Genomic DNA, 22995 nt, shown 5'->3' with positions numbered 1-22995 from the left:
AACACCAAGTAGCACTGACCCCTAATGTGCTCCAATACAGCAGGTATCATACTGTAACGTTGACAAAGAGTCACCCGCTTCGTTAGGTTGCAATTATTTCTTTTTTGGGAACTTGTGGAACGACAACAACAACAGGAAGGCACGTCTCTCGCTCTCCCTCACCCCCGCACGTCACGCAGTGCATTCAGGAACGCATGCAAATATCCCCGCCATATTATAACCTGATATGTTACGATACATTTATTTTGAACACTGCAAAAACTCAAAATCCTATCAGGACTTACAGTTTAGACTAACTTAAAACTTAACTAGAACTTAAAAATGGCCTGACACAAATGCAAATTCAACTGAAACACGTGGGAAAAACACCTAACTTTTAGGTGATGTGTGTTATCAAGCGTAATGGCATTTTTAGGTAAGAAATATATATATTTTTTATAAGATCTAATTTTGGAGTGAAAGCAGTGATTTTTTTTTTTTTTTCCTAGTCACATCTGAGAGACAATTGTTGGCTGTTTTCAACAATGTACATCGAAAATAAAGACATTGATTGACTGAAAATGGTTCAATATTAGATGAAAGGTCTTTTTTTCTCATGTATATTTAACATAAAAAAACTTTAAACTCCTTTTTTTTTGGGGGGGGGGGCATAATAAGAGTTTTTTTTTTAGTTTTATGAATTTTGATCTTATCCATTTCATCATTTATTATTTTCACCGATCACAATTTTCTGGCCGATCACCGATGTAAAACCTGACCTGCTGATATTGATTTTTGCTGATCCCAATTTTTTGATAAACAACAGCATGTAGCATTAATATTGGGTTCTGTTTATAATCCAGTTAAGATTATAGTCCAAAAATTACGATGTATCATCCTTTACACCCCCCACCCAAAAGAAAAAAATAAAGCTCAGCAGTATTTTTCCTTACAAAAAGAGAATTAGATAATTTAAGGAAATAAATAACTAAATACATTGATTTTCTGGAGAAAAGGACGACTAAATCATAATAGGTCTCCGTCTTTTTTTATGTTAATACATTTTTATGGTGGAAGAGTCTGAATGTGAGACAAATGTGACCATTTGTATTCTAATATATCTCAGGTATTCTTTGAATGAATTCATTCAACAAAGGAAAAGTAATTAGGCCATTTAGAGGCTACAAAACAATTATCACAATGAATATATTGAACACATATACAGTGCCCTCCATAATTATTGGCACCCCTGGTTAAGATGTGTTTTTTTAGCTTCTAATACTTTTTTTTAAATTCAAATAATATGGGACCTTAATGGAAAAAAAGAGAAAAATCCAACATTCAATACAAGTGCATTTATTAAGTGGGGAAAAAAATCCCACATAAAGAAATAATTATTTTACATCAAATAATGTGTATCACAATTATTAGCACCCCTGGTGTTAATACTTTGTACAACCCCCTTTTGCCAACAAAACAAGGTCTGGGGACTGAGATGGCCATGGGAGGAGCTTGATTTTGTGTCTGGTGAACTATTTCTGTGTAGATTTGGCCATATGTTTAGGGTCATTGTCTTGCTGAAAGACCCAGTGACGACCCATCTTCAGCTTTAGGGCAGAGGGCAACATATTTTGATTTAAAATTTCCTGGTATTTCAAAGCACTCATGATACCAAGCACCCTAACAAGGTTCCCAGGGCCTTTGGAAGCGTAACAGCCCCACAACATCACTGACCCACCCCCATACTTCACAGTGGGTATGAGGTGCTTTTCAGCATGCGCATCTTTCGTGGCACGTCAGACCCACTTAGAGTGTTTGTTGCCAAAAAGCTCAATCTTGGTCTCATCTGACCAAAGCACACGGTCCCAGGCTTCAACTGGGATGGTGCACTGCACTATAGAAATTTAATTCCTTTCCACATTAAAGTAGCAAAGAGCAGCAGACGTTCCAGTAGTAAACATTATATTGGGGTTGTGAAATTAGGAAAATACCCAGCAAGTGCACTCATGCTTATATTAAAGACAACACATTTCTGCGACCAAATGCTAGCTAACCAATGTGGCTGACGCTAAATGCGATTAGCGGACAAGATCGGTTTATATCCTTAGTGATCAAACTCTTTCAATGCCATTGAGGATAATAGACGAATAGATGATGTGGCTCTTTTCATCCTTCTGCTATGTGTTCAAATGAGTTAGTAACTAGTACACATCCAATCCTTTTGAACTTTAATTGGATTGGATGTCTATTCCTGTCAATGGCAGCCAATGAGTTAAAGAATTCAGCTAGCAGCTTGTGCTCTCACAAATGCAACCTCGGGAATGCTAGCACTAGGAAACTAGCTCATGGTGTGTTTGACAAATTCACGCAAACTCAAAGTGTTATTGGGTAATGGTACACTTGTAGGTAGGGAACCTGAACACACCCAAATTTGCAATTTCATCAGGCCGCTAAAAATCCCATAAATAGCTGCTAGGTTGTTAAAGCCACGGGAGTCAAAGGGAAAGTCTGAAAAATGCACTATGCTGTCAGAGAAATCACTGTTTATCCACTGTTGAAGTTGTAAGTAAAACGTTTTGGAGTCCGCAAATGGCAAATTACCCTCAGGCAGGATGTTCGTATAAGATCTTGTCTCATGGAGTAAGACTGACGTGAGAAAGTGAAGCGAATGTCCTCAAAGTATAGGGCAGGAACCTGTTCGTAGTCTCGAGACAATTTAAGAAAGCTGATAACACACTGATGGGAATCTTTCAGTGCCCCCAAGGTCCCCCTGCTCGACAAGAAGCATGTACAGCCCTCACTTTTCCATTGACATTATTTTCCCACTGGGCACAACTGCCGTGAGAACATGGAAGTGGGCGATGGGCTGCAATTCTTGTGGATGCCCTGTGAGATTTTTAAACGGTCTGAAAAATTGCCACAGCAATCACAGGGGTGAGGAAAATAGCAAATCAACCTTAAATACAGTGAGAGTGCTGAAGCATATCTGTAAACGACCGAGAGGGCCAAAATTAAATCAATAAAATGTGAAAAAGAAAAATGAAATAAATAGAAATACAAAAAAAATAGTTTTGTAAGTACATATTGAAATAAACTGTAAATAAATCTTGAAATAAATAGTTGAAATAAAACATTCTAATAATTACAAATTTAAATAAATGTTGAATATATTCAGATATTTTTTTGTAAAAAAAAAAAAAAAAAAAATCAATGAACTTAATGAATTACATAATCATTCAAATATTTCTATTTCTATTTCAACACAAAAAGTATTTGAATTTTTTAAAATAAATCTTGAAACAATTAAACATTCTAATAATTGAAAACTGAAATTGATAACTAAATGGTAATGAAATAACAGTAAATATGAAAACATTGAAATAAATGATTGTTTAAAGAAATAAAATAAAAACAATGAAGTGAATAAATACATAAAAATTCCAACAAGTATAAAAAAAAACTACAGTGGTATGAAAAAGGTATCTGATCCTCACATTTCTGCATAAAATCACCATCAAATGTGATCTGATCTTTGTCAAAATCACACAGATGAAAAAACTGTTTTAACAAAATCATCCAGCCCTTTATCCATTTAGGTTTTCATATTTTAGTGGGGGTAGTATGCAAACAATGACAGAAGGGGAAAAATAAGTGAGCGAACCATCATATTTAATATTTTCTAATATAATGTAATGTAATGTAATGTAATATATAATATTTCCATGATGCACACAAGACAATGCTTCTCATCAAGACATTTCTTAACTGGTGTGTGTATTTTGTAGTGGGCAGGGCAGCTTTAAACCACTCATCAGTGATTGGGCACACATTTGACAAAATGTTTGGTAAAAAATTGGTTTCAATTGCTCCTTAAGTCTCTTTAGGCAGAGGGTTCACTTACTTATTTTCCCCCTTCTGTCATTGTTTGCATGCTATCCTCATTAAAATATGAAAAGCTGTAAATGTTTGGGTGGTTTTAGTTAAAGCAGACACTGTATTTTCATCTGTGTGATTTTGACAAAGATCAGATCACATTTGATGGTGCAAATATGTGAGAAATTCCAAAAGGTTCAGATACTTTTTAAACCACTGCATAAAAATGGAAATCAGGAAATAATAAATACAATATGTGAGTACATTTTTAAATTTAAAAAAAGAAATAAAACATTAATGAACCATTTTAGTATGTATTTATTTAATTCATTTGTAAATATTTCTTCCACCGTTCATTTTAATTACTGTCAAGAGTTAGGTCTAAAACAACACTTCACCTCTGACTCGCACACCCGAACCAACATTTAGCGTTTGCATTTTCGATCATGTGTAAAATAAAGGTAAAGAGTAATTTCCCGTCTTTTCTTGTCTGGGGACAAAAAGCAGATGAGATCAGTGTCAAGGCCAACATGATTTCCTTTTCCACAGATAGCCATCGCTGCCTCTTCGCCTCACATATGTCTGCGTAAACACACCACCGCGTCGAAGGTTTTGTCCTCACTTGAATCGCAGATATTACATGCGTGCTTTTGTCACGATTCACAACAGAGCAAAACTCAAGAGTGCTGATAAAAAATTTTTTAAAAATGGGTTTTATTGTCTCCTCAGGTCTATCGGTCAGCATTTCTACATTCAGCCTGGTTGCCATTGCGATTGAGCGCTACAGCGCCATCTGTAACCCCCTGAAGTCGCGGGTGTGGCAGACTCGATCTCATGCCTATCGGGTGATCGCAGCTACGTGGATAACGGCGCTCATCATTATGATTCCGTACCCGGTGGTCAGTCGCCTGGACTCCTTTGAACGCCTCGACAACACCACTGGTCACAAGTGTCGGAGCAAGTGGCCTGCAGCCATGGCGGAGCAGTCCTGGTGAGTTCAGCTGCCAATTAAAAATTTATATACAGTCGTACATCTACTTAACAAATTAATTGGTTCTGGAAGTAGTTTCGTAAACTGAAAATTCCATAAGTAGAGACACGTTTTCCATTTAATTGCCCTAATTCGTTTCAATTCCCCCTAAATTCAGATATATATCATTTGCTGTGATCATTTACAAAAATGTTATAACTTTTTTGCACATTTACAACATTATTTAGCAACTTAAATATTTATTTTTAAATAAGAAGTTTTGGACCTGATTATTTAAATCCAGAACTAAATATTTAATTTAAATCCTAAATTTATATCCTATATCCTAAATGCTAAATCTGGAAACGGTTGGAACTAAATATTTAGGTTATTATGCAAATTCACATGACTGGAGACCGGAAGTAACAAAATAAAAGCTGGAGCACACGAAATACTCTTTAAATACAGTAGTTTCTCCTAAATATGTATTTTACCTACGTATATATTGTTATTATCACAATGACTCATGTCTAAGAGCAGACTGCCACCGTTGAGTAGGTTTTATTCATTTTCAAGCAACGTAAACAGACAGTCTGAGCTGCTCCACCAGCTTTTATAAATGTGAGAAAATGTTGTCGTAATTTTGAGCAAGTGCTGCTTTACAAACAGCGCCCCATACACACACACACACCTACAGGCTTAAGCGTTAAATGATCCAAATTCAAATTTAAGCAGTACAGTTTCAATTCTATTACATTTTGTATCAAAAATACATTGCTGATAATTATTGTATTTCCTTGTGATTATATAATGTAACTCAAATATGTATAATTAATTCAATTTTGAGTTAAATATTATAATATTATAATTACAGTGGTACACCTACCTACGAAAGTAATTGGTTCTGGAAGTAGTTTCTTAACTTGAAAATTCTTTAAGTAGAGACGTGTTTTGTAAATGCCTTAATCCGTTCCAAGCCTCCCAAAATTCAGGCACAAACCTTTTATAAGGCACAAATATGCGCCAAAACATGTAACAAATACATGTTACAACTAGCTTATTGCACAATAAACAGAAAATCAGAGTTGTGCATTATTTAAATAATAAAACCCAGGATGTAGTAAATGTTACAATTAGCTTATTGCACAATAAACAGAAAATCAGAGGTGTGCATAATTTAGATAATAAAACCCAGGATGTAGTAAAGAATAAAAGTTAATTCACTCATGTAAAGCTGTCGGAACACGAGAGGGGAATGACGAGGGTGCTAGGATACACACGTACAGTGAAGGTCCTTCTTAGCCAATTGGATGCCAGGAATGCCAGGCAATAGCGATGGGTAGAGCAGCTATGAGCATGTTGTGTTTAGTAAACTCTAGGAGCTGCGAGTACCAGCCATACTGTATTTTTGCCCATTTCTTTCTTATAAAGAGGCAACATTTTCCCGTTGAGGCGTGTCTTAACCTGAAAATTCTGTATGTAGAGACATTCTTAAGTATAAATACCACAGTATAATTATTTCACTATTTAATCAATTATTTCATGGACATGTTTTGCAGCAGGATTTATTTTACCTGTCAAACTCACCCATCAAAGTCAGTGGGCGGGACTAGCACCTAATTGGTTACCCAGCACATCAAGCCAAGACGGGGTCGATTTTAGAGGCCATTTACATGGTGACGTTGCAACACCAAGACGCAACGATTGTGTTGCGGAATGGCCTCGCCTTTACAGGGTGACGGCGAAAACGGAAGGTGAAGCCGCAAACTTTTGATAATTTGATTTACTCATTTTATAATGTTTTTTAATTTAAATATATTTTATGTTTGAGTTTTTTTGCCTTTAGAAGCAAAAGAAAAAAACGCGTGGACGCCATTGCTTTGAGGGGGCTTCTGGGCTGAGGAAGTTGTTGTCAAGGAAGTGAATCATTGCTGTTGCCTTGTAAAACTGCCCTGCCCCCTTGGGCCTGGCATGAATACTGCATCGTTTTTACGCATAATGGCTATCGCAAGCAACACGTCACTTTTGCTCATTAATATTCATAACGTTAGCAATTGTTGCAAGGCGGGTCAAACTCCCGTTTGTCCCTAATAGTAAATTCATAGAAATAGTGTACGAACGAGATGTTTACTGAGCTAAACCTACCAATTCTGTCCGAAAATGATGTCCCTGGTGCCAAATTCACTGGTAAAGATGTGGAAGAACATACAAATTTTCAGTTAAAGAGATGGCTTGAGTGTCGAGAGCTGGAAAAGACGGGAAAAAGAGCCGACCTGATCCAGACGTAGCTTTTTTATCGACACCTTTTTCTTGTGTGCATTGCCTTACGCCACTGACAATGACATTCTCCTGTTTCAACAATCTATCCTTTACCACCATATGCCTCATCTTTCTTATATATTATATCCTCTGGTTGTCTTACGTCTCTGACCGTTCTTTTACATTGCTATTTTTGTGTAGCGATCGCAATGCTACTTAGTGACAGCCAACAAATATTCTTAATTTTTTCATTAAAAACAAATCTTAATTCTATAATTTATTTACACTCCCCCCTTACTAAAGTTTTTTTTTTACAACAGAAAAGGTAACAACAGTGGCAGTCAGATACCATTTTAATTTTTTTCTTGTCTTTCATTGTCAGACAGAAGCAGCACGGCAAAATGCCACGCTAAAAAATATGTAAAACTATCAAAATGGCTTACCACTTCATCCTCTGTAGGACGCTGGCCCCCAACAAAATGTTTACTGCATATGAAGGTGAATGGCTTCACCTTGCTGGCGTTAAACTGGTCTTTTGACGTCCGCACAAGTTGATCCATTCTTTACATTTTTTCCTCCGAGTTTTTGGCTTCAGGAAACATGAAGAAAACATCCTTCATATGTCGTAACGTCTAGAGTCGTTTCATAGTAGTTCCATAGCAGTAGTGTTTACTCAGCATGTTCTTTTTTGAAAGATTACCGGCAGAAAACAAGCAGTCATAATAGTTTGTATGTGAGGGCGTGTCTATGTTGACCCACTTCATAGACCCACAAGAAGGCGACGTACGGTCTATAAATAGCGTTCGTGCGGTACGCTATTGCGACACCGTTTGAATGGAGACGGAACCAGAACTGAAACCATGTAAATGCAAAATTAAATGTGTCGTATTTGCGGAGCATCACCATGTAAACGGCCCCTTAGATAAACGCTCGATGAAGAGTCAGTAAACATTCGGACACACTAGATGCGGTGGCGCTTCCTTGACTCGAGTCAAAAAAGTGGAGGACGAGTGACAGGAAGTTTTGCGTATAAATTCATGAATTGCTGCAACACATGTCTATGATAATAATGATAAATAATTAATCATAATTAAATAGTGAAATAATGTTATGAAGTCTATGGTTTTTACATTAAATGAGTTGGTATTTTAATTAATTATTGACACATTTAATGACACCCATTTATTTAATTTCCATTTTAAGTAATTAATGACAGATTTAAGTTTCATAACAATCCCTTTTTTTGTTTTTAATCTTTTTCATCAAGATGGTGCCTTCACCTATGTTTTCAGAAGAGTGCAAATACTCATATATCAGTTTAATTATCACCTCCCAAGACTTGAGCAGCACCATAGAATGAATGCTATCTACCAACACTTTTAGGGGTGTGCAGAGTTTTCACCTGGTGCAGCTGTGAACTTGTCAGTTGAGGTGTCAAGATTTTATCATATCTTGAAGGTATGTTCTGCTGTTGCTGGTGCTATTCGCCGTTCCCGGAGTGGTGATGAGTGTGGCCTACGGTCTAATCTCCAGGGAGCTTTACAGAGGAATCCGCTTTGAGATTGGTCACAAAAAGGACTCCACAGGTAAGGACATCTACAGCGCAAATTCTCAACATTAGTCATTGGCAGAGTTTGACTTTTGGGGCAGGGGGGGGGCACAACATGTTGATGACCCCGAAATGCAGTGTCAGCAATAAAATTAATATTTATAATAATAAGTTGAAGATAAGCGTTTTTTGTTTCTCATCATTCTTTAGGGGAATTCTAAATCAGGCTACTTAGGATAGCTATACTTTTCGCCAACATCGTCGTCTATTAAATATGGTACGCCCGCCGGTGTTGTGCCAATGTAGTTACCCCTGTCAGAAAATTGTATCCCCACTGCGCTGCACTGATTTGCTTGATTTCCGTGTTTTGGTTATCTAAAAGGTTTTAAAACATCGCCCAGCTATCAAAAAAATATATATATATTTTTTTCTGTCGTATAACGTAACATACGTACTGAACGTAAAAAAAAGCAATGTTTTACTGTTTTACCTGTAGGATGACCATAAATGTTATTACTGTAATTCAAGTCCTGTATGGAGTTTCTCCAGTTTAATAAACTTCGACGTCCAAAATATAAAACTGTGGGTCTTTTCTGGCTTCACTTAATAGTTTAATACACTTAATAGTGCGCTCCTGTGGCCAGGGGATACAATTTCTGACGGGGATAACTGCATTGGCAAGACACCGGTGGTGGCTCTGTTATACAATTAGCGTCTTTAGTGGGGCAAATTCAAACTCCGCTCACCATTTTGACGGTGCTCTCTGGCATTTCATGGTCCTCATTTTCAATCCTTGGTTCTTGCTCAGTAGTTGCTGTCGCTTTTGAAAGCTCAGGTTTGAAAAAAATTACATATATCCATCTTGCCTCTTCGGTCCTTGGGTGGTTTTGGCTAAGCAAAGCAAATGACCACCTATGGTGCTAGTCACATGATCTGTTCGAAAAATAATTTTGACCCATTATAAAAACAGTGGTGTTACCAGGATAATCAAAGTTGATTTTATTTGACTTAGAACACATCCATAACTGAACAGTATGGACATGCAGGTGACAATGTTTTTTTAAGGTAACCTATTGTGGTTCCTCAGTTTTATTATTATTATTATAGTTATTCTTTGTTCCGCATCCCCTTTGAGCACAATTTGACCCCCTTAAAATGCTTCAAAATGCACCAAAATCGGCAGGCAGGTCAAGATGGGTGTAATCTTTGATACCGTGTAAAGACAAATTCCAAATACACTATGTAGCGCCCCCTAGCAGTCATTCTTTGTCCCGCCGATGCTTTGAGCCCTACTTTGACCCTCTTAGAATGCTTCAAAACTCACCAAACTCATCAGCCAGGTGAACACTGGTGAAAACTTTGATGAAATGTAAAAAAAAAAAAAAAAAAAAAAAAAAATCAAAATACCCGTAAATGTGTGTAGCGCCCCGTAGATAAAAAACATTTCATTTCAAAGGTTAAAACTTAGAACACATCAGTACTATATGAATGGGATACCATACGCGGTGCCCAGACTGCCTTTAGTACTACATCCAGTTTTCTTTAGGTGGGCAGAGCGTGTCCGTGGGTGGGCACTGCCCACCCCTGCCCCACCCGGTAACACCCCTGAAAAATATCTTTTTTTGTTTATTTCATTCATTTTTGTTGTTTGTTTTATTGCTTTACAACTTGTATAGACATTATTTTACCGGATAACTCTTAATTTAAAAATCACATATAGGCAAGTCAATTACATGCAATGACTCTTTTCGGCCACCAGGGGGTGGGGTGGCTGGCCCCCCGTTAAACTCAGCGTATGACATTAGTATTAAAAAAGTTTTAAGCAAGGGTGTTGCAGTTACGGTTTCCTTTGGAAGGGCTGCCACAATTAATCCACCAATCGACAACTAATCGATTATCAAATGAAAAATTACTTTGATAGTGGTTTAGAGACGTAACGTGTCTTAAATATTGCCCAAATCCTTTTTTGTTTGAGGCTCCTAACTCATTGGCTACCATTAATTGTGCTAGATGTCCAATCCATATGAGCTGGAAGGGCTATCGGTGAATATATCCTTTATTTTACATTTTAAAAAGGCAAAAATAATATTCTCGTAAATAATCTATTTTGAGCTGATATTTTATTTCACACGATTTTCTTTCTCGAGTCACAGAAAAAGACCTGGCAGGCTGGATCTGTCCCCCTAAAAAGTGAGGTTAACAGCTGAGATGAAAACTTCTTAGCATCTAACGATTTCTGCTATCCCTCCCAGTCAAAACAGATTAAATGTGTATCATCATTGGCAGCAAATGAGTCAATCAAGGTAATTACAGTAAAAAAAAAAATCCTCAAATTAATTAACAAAAAAATACTCCTACCCAACCTCAAGGAACATGATCTTTTGAAATTATGATACTTTTATATTCAACCTCATTTGCTTAATTAATAAACCAATATGATTTTAGTATGCAATCAATGCAACTGTGACTGTCATGATTCACTCTTATGTGATCTGGGTGATGAGGTACTACATGTAACTGTCAGTGTACTTACAAGAGGGTATGGGATTGTGCGGAGACTAGAGGATGATATTGGCTGGCAGCTGCAGGCACGGACGTGACCATCTGCTTGGCCACGCTTGAAAAGAGGTTGTCTGAAAAAGATGGAAAAAAACTTCGAAAAAAACTAAGTGAAAATCCGATAAAAGGAATAATATGTTTTAGGAGGGTTTTATGGGCCATTAATGGAGCAAAGTGAATCAACCTTGAATTATTTTCGGTGGACAAAGTGCATGGAAGCTGGAAAATACTCAGTCTGCTTATGACGACAATAGATGTCCAATCCATTTGAAGTGGGAGGACTAACAGCGAAGTTTTGTTCATTTGCTGCCATCCTCAAAGTTCAAAGGGACTGGATGTGTACTTATGATAAACACATTTAATGAGTTTGAATTTAGTATTAAGAGCCAAATGCAGGGGCGCGGTACAGGGGTGAAAAGTGATATTTATTCTAAGGGCCCATGCCCTGATGGGGCCCACAAAGAAAATTAGAACACTAGGTAATCGTTTGCAAATTTAAATATTAATCATTATAATTTTAATAGAAATAATACGAAAAGTTTCTTTTTCTTTTGTTTTTGGCAAAAAGTAAACACCCAGAGAGCATATGTATTGCCTGCCACCCCCCCAACCGTATTTTCATTAAATGGTTTGGCCCGCCCTTTCTTCGATCAGACTGGGAGCAGCAGTGCGCATTTACACCAGTCAATGACTCGGAGTGCGCGCTACTGCAGAAATGTTTTCAAAACAAAAACCGGGTTATCAAAAGAGGAAAGAAAAGAAAGCAAAACAGGAGAGGGGTAGAAAAGGCCAACAGGATGCGACAAAGTACTTCATAAAGGAAGGTTGGTGTCTTGTGTCAGTGTAGTGCTGAAAATTAACCTGTTATCTTAGCCCACCCCAGCCCCATCTGGAACCTCGCGATGTCTATTACAAAGCTCCGAAGCGAGGTCCCAGTTCCCTCCGTAAGAAATACGTGATTTTCCCGGCCTAAATGAGCGATATTCACCTATTCAAAAACATGGATTCAAAAATTATGACGGCATTTTTTTTGGTATACTACAGATGTTGAAAGTTGGTGTGGAAATTTTCTTTTTTAAAATCGGCTTGAATCCAGTTTGTCAAGAATTTATTTAATTTAGTTTGTCATCAATTGAATTTAGTTTGTTGACAAGGGACCTCGCTTCGGAGCTGTAGCCTATAGTGGAGATCACGAGTTTCCAGATGGGGCTAAGCCTACTCTATAATGAAATACTGTAATTGTTTGCTAGCTAGTGTTTGCTCCACTTTTAGCTTACATTTAATCAGAACAGCAGGCAAACCCTTAGCAAGCTCTTCATACTAAAACAGTTGTATACTGTATACTGTAATGTACACTGTAGTATAGTTAAGTTAAAACTAAAACATTTATTCTAAGTCATTCATTTTGGTATTTGCTTTGAGAATATTTCTAATTAAAAAAAAAAAAAATAAAATATATTTAGATTGTCAAGATTTCTTATAGATGATATCAGTCTATTCATCATTGCTCTATACACTGTATGTTTACATAAATACATTTTCAAATTAGTGTGTAAAGATTCACCAGAATGCAGGAAATTACGTAGGTGATACTCTAAATGTGTGTGTGTGTGTGTGTGTCCCGGCACTGGTGGTGGGGCCCAAAGTGATATCTTTTCATGGGGCCCAAAATCCCTGGCAGCGCCCCTGGCCACATGACTGGATGACTATCATCACAAATGGCACTGAAAAACTTAACTCACTGCCAGCAACTAATTGGGTGCTATTGATGGCGCTATACATCCAATCTATTTGAACTGGGAGGGCTGGAAGTGAATGATTATGTTTGTGTGCCTTTGATGGCAATAGATTTCTAATACATTCTGAACTGGAAGGGATATCATTAAATATCATTTTCAGTACAGTATTTATTTATTTCAATACTCATCAATTTTAAGTTTTACGTATTTAAAAAAAAAATGTTTTATTTATCTATTTATTCTAACATGCATTTAATACAGTTTATTTATTTAAAATTTTCCACTTAATTTTCCTTACAATTTTTATTTTACTTCAAATGTATATGCGGAAAACACTCAGGTGACTTGAAATTCTGCTCTGAGACCTCCAATTTGGCCAAATTTCAAAATTGTCCTATATGCATGTGTGATACATCACTGGAAAGCTTAAAATCTCAATTTTCAGGGGGAAGAAAAATTTTGAACTGGAGGGCATTTAAAAAAAAATTAAAACAGCAAAATCCTAACTGGAGGTGAGAGCACGCGAGAGCAGAATTAAAGACGCCATGATTTAAACAAGATATTATCACGTACTTACCTCTTTTCGATCCAAAAACTCCATGTAGCATGTATATCCGGGTGTCAAGACACAACTGTAAATGGCCACAGCCGGATTTATGGGGGATTTTATGGGTGAAACATGGTAATATAACAAGGGGCGCGATGCGTAAATCGTAGACATCAAGAAGTGGTCGAGATTTTCATTTTCATTTATTTACCCTTTTAAACGTTTTTTTTTTTCTCTCTCAATTTTTCTTTGTTTGGATCGATTATTTATCATCTAAAATATCGGGGAAAATGCAACAGTAAAGAAAAAAAATACAATTAAGTGATAGATATGAGGTAGATATCCGTGACTTAGTTAAGGACGCTAGTTTTTTCATTGTGACGTAATTTGTTTAAAAGTTTAAGATATGCGAGTGAATAATTTTTTAAAGTGTTTTTTTTTTTTTTTAAACTAAATATTAGACATCAATTAATGATTGTAAGCTAAAAATAACAGACATTTCGAACAATAAATATGACTACTTACCTTCTTTTTATGGCTAGGTTGAAACAAAAGCGGTTGCGCGACGTCTGTAAACGGGGGTTTCAAGTGTAAAACGGACAAATTAAAAATTGTTCGGAGGCTTAATGCGCCATTAATCTGCCACAGCAGCGAATTGACATAATGTTCTATGAAACACAACAGTTGTTTTGGCTTAAAATATAGTTTATTATAAAGAGGGGTGCAAGAGCACAAACTGCTTTTTCAGTCTTGTCTTTGTTTTCCGCCATATGTATTTATTTCAACATTGATGTATTACAATTTGCATTTATCTATATTTGAACATTTATCAACATCAATGCTTTATTTCATTTATTTACATTTTTATTTTGTTCATTTTGATCTTGATACGTTTCTGTATTTTCTGTATTATTTTTTATGTTTTTATTTTTACACATTTAATAACATTTTCATTATTTCCCTCCCAATTCAAATGGATGGTACAACTACAAACTTTAAAAACAAACTTTTTTTTTTTTTTTTAATCTGAGCACTGCAGAATGAAAATAAAAATAGTCCCCATGCTGCAGGGCAGTGCGCAATTTAGTCTAGTCTAGTGGTCTTACACACTGGCAAACATAATCAAATATGTTTTCGCACTGTGGAGCTTTGGTGGTAACCAGGGCAACTGTAGGCAGAGCTTGAAGAATCAAAGAATGGAAATGTTAAGAAAAAAAATGCATACTAAAAATCAACTAAACAGTCTGCCAATGTTGAGCTTGTAGTTCCGATGGTGTGCTGACCAGAGAGTGGATTTCCTGTTTGGTTTCGATTCCCTGTTGTAACCTGATTATTGCTCCTGTCTGTGTCTCATCAGCTTTACCCTGCTGGCACTCTTGGACTCCACCTGTGTCGACTTGAGTCATGAAAGCAGAGTGGATATCCGTTCATGTTTATCCTCATGTAGCAGTTTTTTTTTTGTTTTTTTTTTGTAAAAGCCATCTGGGGAAAAAAAAAGACTTACACATCACCATTTTAAAAAAAATATGTCACACCTAACTGAACAAGTATGATTTTAAAGGGAACCACGGACAGAAAGACTTGTAATTCTCAAAAGATAAATGTTAGTATGAGTTATAACAATTTGATATTCAAACCCCACTTAATGTTTTCGCTTTTATAAAATTTGAAAAACTAGTTGAACTAGTAGGTCGCCATTGTTGTTGACGACACAATGCTGTGAGGTCACTAGGCAGCGCTGTCGTACTTCCAAAGGGTCGCTCGTGAGCTCCATAAACATGTCGTCAGTTCTAGCTTTCCAATTTGAACCTGAGCGGAAAAGTGATGAGCAGGACAGCACTGTCGATATTTCACAAAAGCAGTGGTAAAAGCAATTAAATGGAAGTCTCCAGCAGGATTCAAACCCGCGTGATGTGATGTTGCAGACATGATTTTCCTTTTAAAGCAATCGCAACCCACATGCACTATCTGTCTGTGCGGTAAAACCTGAAGGGAAAACGCAACTCCAAAGAAAATGCAACTGGCTTGACCACGTAATTAAAAAACGCAGCTCACTTCAATAAGCAAGCAGACGACAAGAACATAGGGATTGCGTAAACTGGTTTATTGAGCACACACATAAAAATAACAACAACAAAAAAAACACGCGATTGCGAAAAGGGAGACACAAAAAGTGTCTGTGACAGTAGGTCGGGATCATTAAAAAACCCTGAGGGAAAACCGTGATGAGAGGCAGACAAACGAAAAAAAAAAAAAACAAGGCAATGATGCCACCAACAACAAACGGATATACAAACTGTCAAATGGCAGCAAGTCAATACAAGCCGCCTAGGATCGGTTTAAAGACACTGCTCATGAGCTGGAATTGGATGCAGGTACGACGTAGGGAACTCATCCCACGTCTTTGTAACAAAATAATCTGAGCAGCAGCAGAATGGGACAAAATCATGCCAGTCAACATACTAGCTTCGCTTGCTAGCTAGCACAGCTTTTCTCCCAGTCCAGGCCAACCGCGTCATCACCCCCAGCCTTGCCTGGCACGGCCAGACTGTTCCCCTTGTATTTTTCAAACACTGTGAGAATAGCCTGGGACCCAGCCCATTAACGGCCTCTCGAGCATGGACAAAATCAACCGTCCAATCAGATTCGTTTATTTGCGTGACGTGTTCTTAACGAGCAACGTCACTCTTCCGCATTGGAAGTCGTCTCTACAACAACACAGATGGTGAACAGGAGAGCCGAGAATATGTTCCAATCCACGGTAAAATCAGTTTTAAATGACCAAAAACACATCTACACGAGTCATTGACAACAGTCTGTCTCGCGCTAGCCATGTTGAATAAACTCCACTCTCCTCGTATGTTTACTTCCACGCGCAAGTCCCTTGTCCTGCCCTCGTTGCTTTACTAACGTCACGTCCGCCCGTCGCTGATTGGTCCTTTCCGCTGTCTGTTTGCTTTGGCTTGTTTCCGCTGAATGGTGGCCAGACTCAATAGCTGGAACAGCGGTTAGTCTGGTGTACCAGGCTACCCCTAGCGTGCATTGCGTGCGAAAAACATGGCGCCCTCTGTAGGTCAAAACATGTACTAAATATTATATATTTTAATTAAATGGCAATAATATATGTGTTTCTAATAACATATTTTAGTAAAAGAGAACAATTTTGGCTTATTAGAACCTACAAGTCTAAGTCCGAGGATCCCTTTAAGCACATTCAAAATAATGGCAGACCTTTAGATTCTTTGTGGAGTTCGTCCTGGCCAGAGGAATAACAAGTTAATCATTTTGAGGCACATGCTCGATATATGCCCTCAAAATCACTAAAAATAGGATATGGTATGAGTGAGGTACATATAGTTGTTTCGTCGCAATGCGTTGCCATGACGCATCATGAAAGACTCCACTCACCCCACTCACAGTCTGTTTTAGCCCCTCCTCAAAGGCAGGCGGCTGAGGAGTATACAGAGCAAGACCACCAGGCTCAGGAACAGCTTCTTCCCTGAAGCTATCAGACTGCTGAACTCTTGCCATGCTCTGTAGACCCCCCCCCCCACCCCCAAATATCACTGAACTCAATTTAAAATCACTTACAGTTGTGGTCAAACGTTTAGATACACTTGTGAAGAACATAATGTCATGGCTCTCATAAGTTTCCAGTTATTTCTACAAATCTGATTTTTCTCCGATAGAGTGATTGGAACAGATACTTCTTCGTCACAAAAAACATTCATGAAGTTTGGTCCTTTTACGACTTTATTATGGGTTAACAGAAAAAGTCATCAAATCTGCTTGGTCAAAAATATACACACGTGGATCTGAAAAAGCGAATCATTGACTTGAACAAGTCAGGAAAGTCACTTGGAGCCATTTCAAAGCAGCTGCAGGTCCCAAGAGCAACAGTGCAAGCAATTGTTTGTAAGTATAAAGTGCATGGCACTGTTTTGTCACTGCCACGATCAGGAGGAAAACGCAAGTTATTACCTGCTGCTGAGAGAAAATTGGTCAGGAGGGTGAAGATTCAAACGAGAATCACCAAAAAGCAGATCTGCCAAGAATTACAAGCTGCTGGAACACAGGTGTCAGTGTCCACAGTCAAACGTGTTTTGCATCTCCATGGACTGAGAGGCTGCCGTGCAAGAAGGAAGCCCTTGCTCCAAAAGCGGCACCTTAAGGCTCGAATGAAGTTTGCTGCTGATCACATGGACAAAGATAAGACCTTCTGGAGGAAAGTTCTGTGGTCAGACGAAACAAAAATCGAGCTGTTTGGCCACAATACCGAGCAATATGTTTGGAGGAGAAAAGGTGAGGCCTTTAACCCCAAGTACACCGTGCCTACCGTCAAGCACGGTGGTGGTAGTATTATGCTGTGGGGCTGTTTTGCTGCCAATGGAACTGGTGCTTTACAGAGAGTAAATGGGATAATGAAGAACGAGGATTACCTTCAAATTCTTCAAGATAACCTAACGTCATCAGCCCGAAGATTGGGTCTTGGGCGCAGTTGGGTGTTCCAACAGGACAATGACCCCAAACACACGTCAAAAGTGGTAATGGAATGGCTAAATCAGGCTAGAATTAAGGTTTTCGAATGGCCTTCCCAAAGTCCTGACTTAAACCCCATTGAGAACTTGTGGACAATGCTGAAGAAACAAGTCCATGTCAGAAAGCCATCAAATTTAACTGAACTGCACCAATTCTGTCAAGAGGAGGGGTCAAAGATTCAGTATTCTGAATCTGTATTCTGAAGATTCTGTATGTATATTTTTGACCCAGCAGATTTGATCACTTTTTTCTGTTCACCCATAATAAAGTCATAAAAGAACCAAACTTCATGAATGTTTTTTGTGACAAAGAAGTATCTGTTCCAATCACTCTATCGGAGAAAAATCAGAGTTGCAGAAATAACTGGAAACTCAAGAGAGCCATGACATTATGTTCTTCACAAGTGTATGTAAACTTTTGACCACAACTGTAAGTCACTTTAAAGACACTCAAATCACTTTATGACAGTGGTCTCCAAACTGTTCCACATAGGGCCGCAGTGGGCGCAGAATTTCATTCCAACAAAACAAAACAACACCTATGCACCAATCTGGTGTCTTACAAGTGTAATCAGTTGATTGCAGTCAGGTGCTGCTCGTTTTAGCAGAAACTTCATTGGTTAAACTGTCGGTACTCGATCGGTTGGGACAAAAACCAAGACCCACAGCGGCCCTTGTGGACCGGTTTGGAGACCCCTGCTTTATGATCATATTTACCTCATGTGCATTTTAGCACCGAACAAGCCTAAGCCAGCCAACTGCTCAATTGTTTCAGTAGTTAGATATTTTCAAACTTCTATTTATACTGTTCTTGTCATTTGTTGTTGTTTGTCTTGTCTGTTATATTTTTGCACCTTACAATTTTGCTCTTTTATATTCACTTTGTATTTACATTGGCTTTTAAAACGGGACCTGAGTTCTATTTTCTCACCATTAACATGGAAAAGTGAACTGATTAGACAATAAAAATCCTTGAATCCTTGAACTACGGGAACCCCATTGTTTGGAAAAAAAAACAAAAAAAGACATTGTATTTTGGTTAAGCGATCGCTACAGAGAGAAATGGCCTTAAATTAATGTAAATAGACGAAAATATGATGGCTGAACATAGTAGCAATAAAAAAAACAAACAAAAAAACAACAACAAAAAACACCTGCACAAGAAACAGTCCCAAAACCCTGCACTTACGGTAATCGAATGTAAACATGGGTTGCATATCGTCACTTTCTTAAATAACTGCCGGGAAACAGTGGGGCAAATAAGTATTTAGTCAACCACCAGTTGTGCAAGTTTTCCTACTTGAAAAGATTAGAGAGGCCTGTAATTGTCAACATGGGTAAACCTCAACCATGAGAGACAGAATGTGAAAAAAAACCCCAGAAAATCACATTGTTTGATTTTTAAAGAATTTATTTTCAAATCATGGTGGAAAATAAGTATTTGGTCACCTACAAACAAGCAAGATTTCTGGCTGTCAAAGAGGTCTAACTTCTTCTAACGAGGTCTAACGAGGCTCCACTCGTTACCTGTATTAATGGCACCTGTTTTAACTCATTATTGGTACTTATAAAAGACACCTCTCCACAATCTCAGTCAGTCACACTCCAAACCCCACTATGGCCAAGATCAAAGAGCTGTCGAAGGACACCAGAGACAAAATTGTAGACCTGCACCAGGCTGGGAAGACTGAATCAGCAATAGGTAAAACGCTTGGTGTAAAAAAATCAACTGTGGTAGCAATTATTAGAAAATGGAAGACATACAAGACCACTGATAATCTCCCTCGATCTGGGGCTCCATTCAAGATCACACCCCGTGGCGTCAAAATGATAACAAGAACGGTGAGCAAAAATCCCAGAACCACACGGGGGGACTTAGTGAATGACCTACAGAGAGCTGGGACCACAGTAACAAAGGCTACTATCAGTAGCACAATGCGCCGCCAGGAACTCAAATCCTGCACTGCCAGACGTGTCCCCTTGCTGAAGCCAGTACACATCCAGGCCCGTCTGCAGTTCGCTAGAGAGCATTTGGATGATCCAGAAGAGGACTGGGAGAATGTGTTATGGTCAGATGAAACCAAAATAGAATTTTTTGGTAGAAACACAGGTTTTCGTGTTTGGAGGAGAAAGAATACCGAATTGCGAATTCCGAAGAACACCATACCCACTGTGAAGCATGTGGATGGAAACATCATGCCTTGTTTTGCTGCAAAGGGACCAGGACGACTGATCTGTGTAAAGGAAAGAATGAATGGGGCCATGTATTGAGAGATTTTGAGTGAAAATCTAATGAATGAATGAATGAATGAATCTCCTTCCATCAGCAAGGGCATTGAAGATGAGACGTGGCTGGGTCTTTCAGCATGACAATGATCCCAAACACACAGCCAGGGCAACAAAGGAGTGGCTTTGTAAGAAGCATTTCAAGGTCCTGGAGTGGCCTAGCCAGTCTCCAGATCTCAACCCCATAGAAAATCTGTGAAGGGAGTTGAAAGTCCGTGTTGCCCAACGACAGCCCCAAAACATCACTCCTCTAGAGGAGATCTGCATGGAGGAATGGGCCAAAATACCGGCAACAGTGTGTGAAAAGCTTGTGAAGAGTTACAGAACATGTTTGGCCTCTATTATTGCCAACAAAGGGTACATAACAAAGTACTTTTCCACCATGATTTGCAAATAAATTCTTTAAAAATCAAACAATGTGATTTTCAGTTTTTTTTCTCCACATTCTGTCTCTCATGGTTGAGGTTTACCCATGTTGACAATTACAGGCCTGTCTAATATTTTCATGTGGGAGAACTTGCACAATTAGTTGTTGACTAAATACTTATTTGCCCCGCTATGTATAAATATTTTTTTTTAACAAAATTGATTGCAATTGTTCATCAAATGGTTTATTTTTTTGTTTCCTAAAAAATCGGGAAATATCTGGCTTCCGGGCTGCAAGTTTGACACTTGTGCCTTAGACTGTTTTAAAATAAAGATCAGAAATTTCAAATGAGTTTAGGTATCACCAGGCAGCTATTGGACTGAGGTTTGAACTGCATGGCATTTTGGTCTAAAGCCTTGAATCAAAGGATAAAATCGTAATTTGTAGATTTTTTGGCATTAAATGAATATCTCTTTCTTTCCTTTCCAAAAAGACACCAAGAATGGTTTGACTTCAACAGTGTCGTGTGCCAGCGACGATGGCGACGGTTGCTACGTCAATGTCCAGCGTCCCTACTCCTTGGAAATGTCGGCCATGTCCGCTTCGGTGCGGTCACCCAAGTCGGAGCGTCTGCGCAGCAACACGTCTGAGGCCAAGCTGGAGGCCAAGAAGCGAGTCATCCGCATGCTTGTAGTTATCGTGGTCCTCTTCTTCCTTTGCTGGATGCCACTGTACTGCGTCAACACGTGGCGGGCTTTTGACAAGGATTCGGTCAGTAAAGCTCTGACGGGAAAACCCATCGCTGCTATTCATTTGCTATCTTACACCTCGGCCTGCGTCAACCCCATCATCTACTGCTTCATGAACACCCGTTTTCGGAAGGCTCTGCTGGCCACGTTTTCCTGCTGCGCTGCGCCTTGCCGTCAGCGCCGCCGCCGCGGCTTGAGAGACAACGAGGATGACGTGACGGCTGTGGGACCTTCGGTGTCCAAATTCAGTTATACAACGGTCAGCACCATGGGAACCTGCTGAGGCTGATGGAGTTGCTAGGGCAACGCGGTGCTGGAGCCAAACGGTTAGCGACATGTAGCAATATATGTAGAGCTTAACTCAATGGGTGACACTGATGGCGATAGACGTCCAATTGACATTTTTTGCTGTCAATGGCAGTCAGTGAGTTAAAAGTATGATTGTGAGAAAATCCCAATTTCAATGTACATACCTCAATCAGCGCAGGGATCTTTAAGGAAAAGACAACAGCTGGTATAAATTACCGTCATGTGAAAGATGGTTGCTGAGAGTATGTGCTGAGAGTATATAGTTGTGGTCAAAAGTTTACATACACTTGGGAAGAACATAATGTCATGGCTCTCTTGAGTTTCCTTATTTCTACAACTCTGATTTTTCTCCAATAGAGTGATTGGAACAGATACTTCTTTGTCACAAAAAACCTTCATGAAGTTTGGTTCTTTTATGACTTTATTATGGGTTAACAGAAAAAGTGATCAAATCTGCTGGGTCAAAAATATACATACTTGGATCTGAAAAAGCGAATCATTGACTTGAACAAGTCAGGAAAGTCACTTGGAGCCATTTCAAAGCAGCTGCAGGTCCCAAGAGCAACAGTGCAAACAATTGTTTGTAAGTATAAAGTGCATGGCACTGTTTTGTCACTGCCACGATCAGGAAGAAAACGCAAGCTATCACCTGCTGCTGAGAGAAAATTGGACAGGAGGGTGAAGATTCAACCGAGAATCACCAAAAAGCAGATCTGCCAAGAATTAGAAGCTGCTGGAACACAGGTGTCAGTGTCCACAGTCAAGCCTGTTTTGCATCTCCATGGACTGAGAGGCTGCCGTGCAAGAAGGAAGCCCTTGCTCCAAAAGCGGCACCTTACGGCTCGACTGAAGTTTGCTGCTGATCACATGGACAAAGATAAGACCTTCTGGAGGAAAGTTCTGTGGTCAGACGAAACAAAAATCGAGCTGTTTGGCCACAATGCACAGCAATATGTTTGGAGGAGAAAAGGTGAGGCCTTTAACCCCAAGTACACCGTGCCTACCGTCAAGCACGGTGGTGGTAGTATTATGCTGTGGGGCTGTTTTGCTGCCAATGGAACTGGTGCTTTATAGAGAGTAAATGGGATTATGAAGAAGGAGGATTACCTTCAAATTCTTCAAGATAACCTAACGTCATCAGACCGAAGATTGGGTCTTGGGCGCAGTTGGGTGTTCCAACAGGACAATGACCCCAAACACACATCAAAAGTGGTAATGGAATGGCTAAATCAGGCTAGAATTAAGGTTTTCGAATGGCCTTCCCAAATTCC

General features: G+C 38.8%; 1 protein-coding gene across 1 annotated transcript in view; it reads left to right on the top strand.

The window, feature by feature from the left end:
* Nucleotides 1-22015, top strand: part of cckbrb (cholecystokinin B receptor b) — a 49772-nt gene extending 27757 nt beyond the window's left edge. Inside the window, exons 3-5 of the mRNA XM_057852017.1 lie at nt 4582-4843; nt 8540-8667; nt 21160-22015. Coding sequence (XP_057708000.1) covers nt 4582-4843; nt 8540-8667; nt 21160-21698 — 929 coding nt within the window. The 3' untranslated portion in view covers nt 21699-22015. The remainder of the gene's footprint in view (nt 1-4581; nt 4844-8539; nt 8668-21159) is intronic.
* The last annotated feature ends 980 nt before the right edge of the window (nt 22016-22995 follow it).

Source organism: Corythoichthys intestinalis, chromosome 12 (assembly GCF_030265065.1).
Source record: "Corythoichthys intestinalis isolate RoL2023-P3 chromosome 12, ASM3026506v1, whole genome shotgun sequence".
Classification (NCBI taxonomy): Eukaryota; Metazoa; Chordata; class Actinopteri; order Syngnathiformes; family Syngnathidae; genus Corythoichthys; species Corythoichthys intestinalis.
This window is presented reverse-complemented; position numbering and strand designations above follow the sequence as displayed.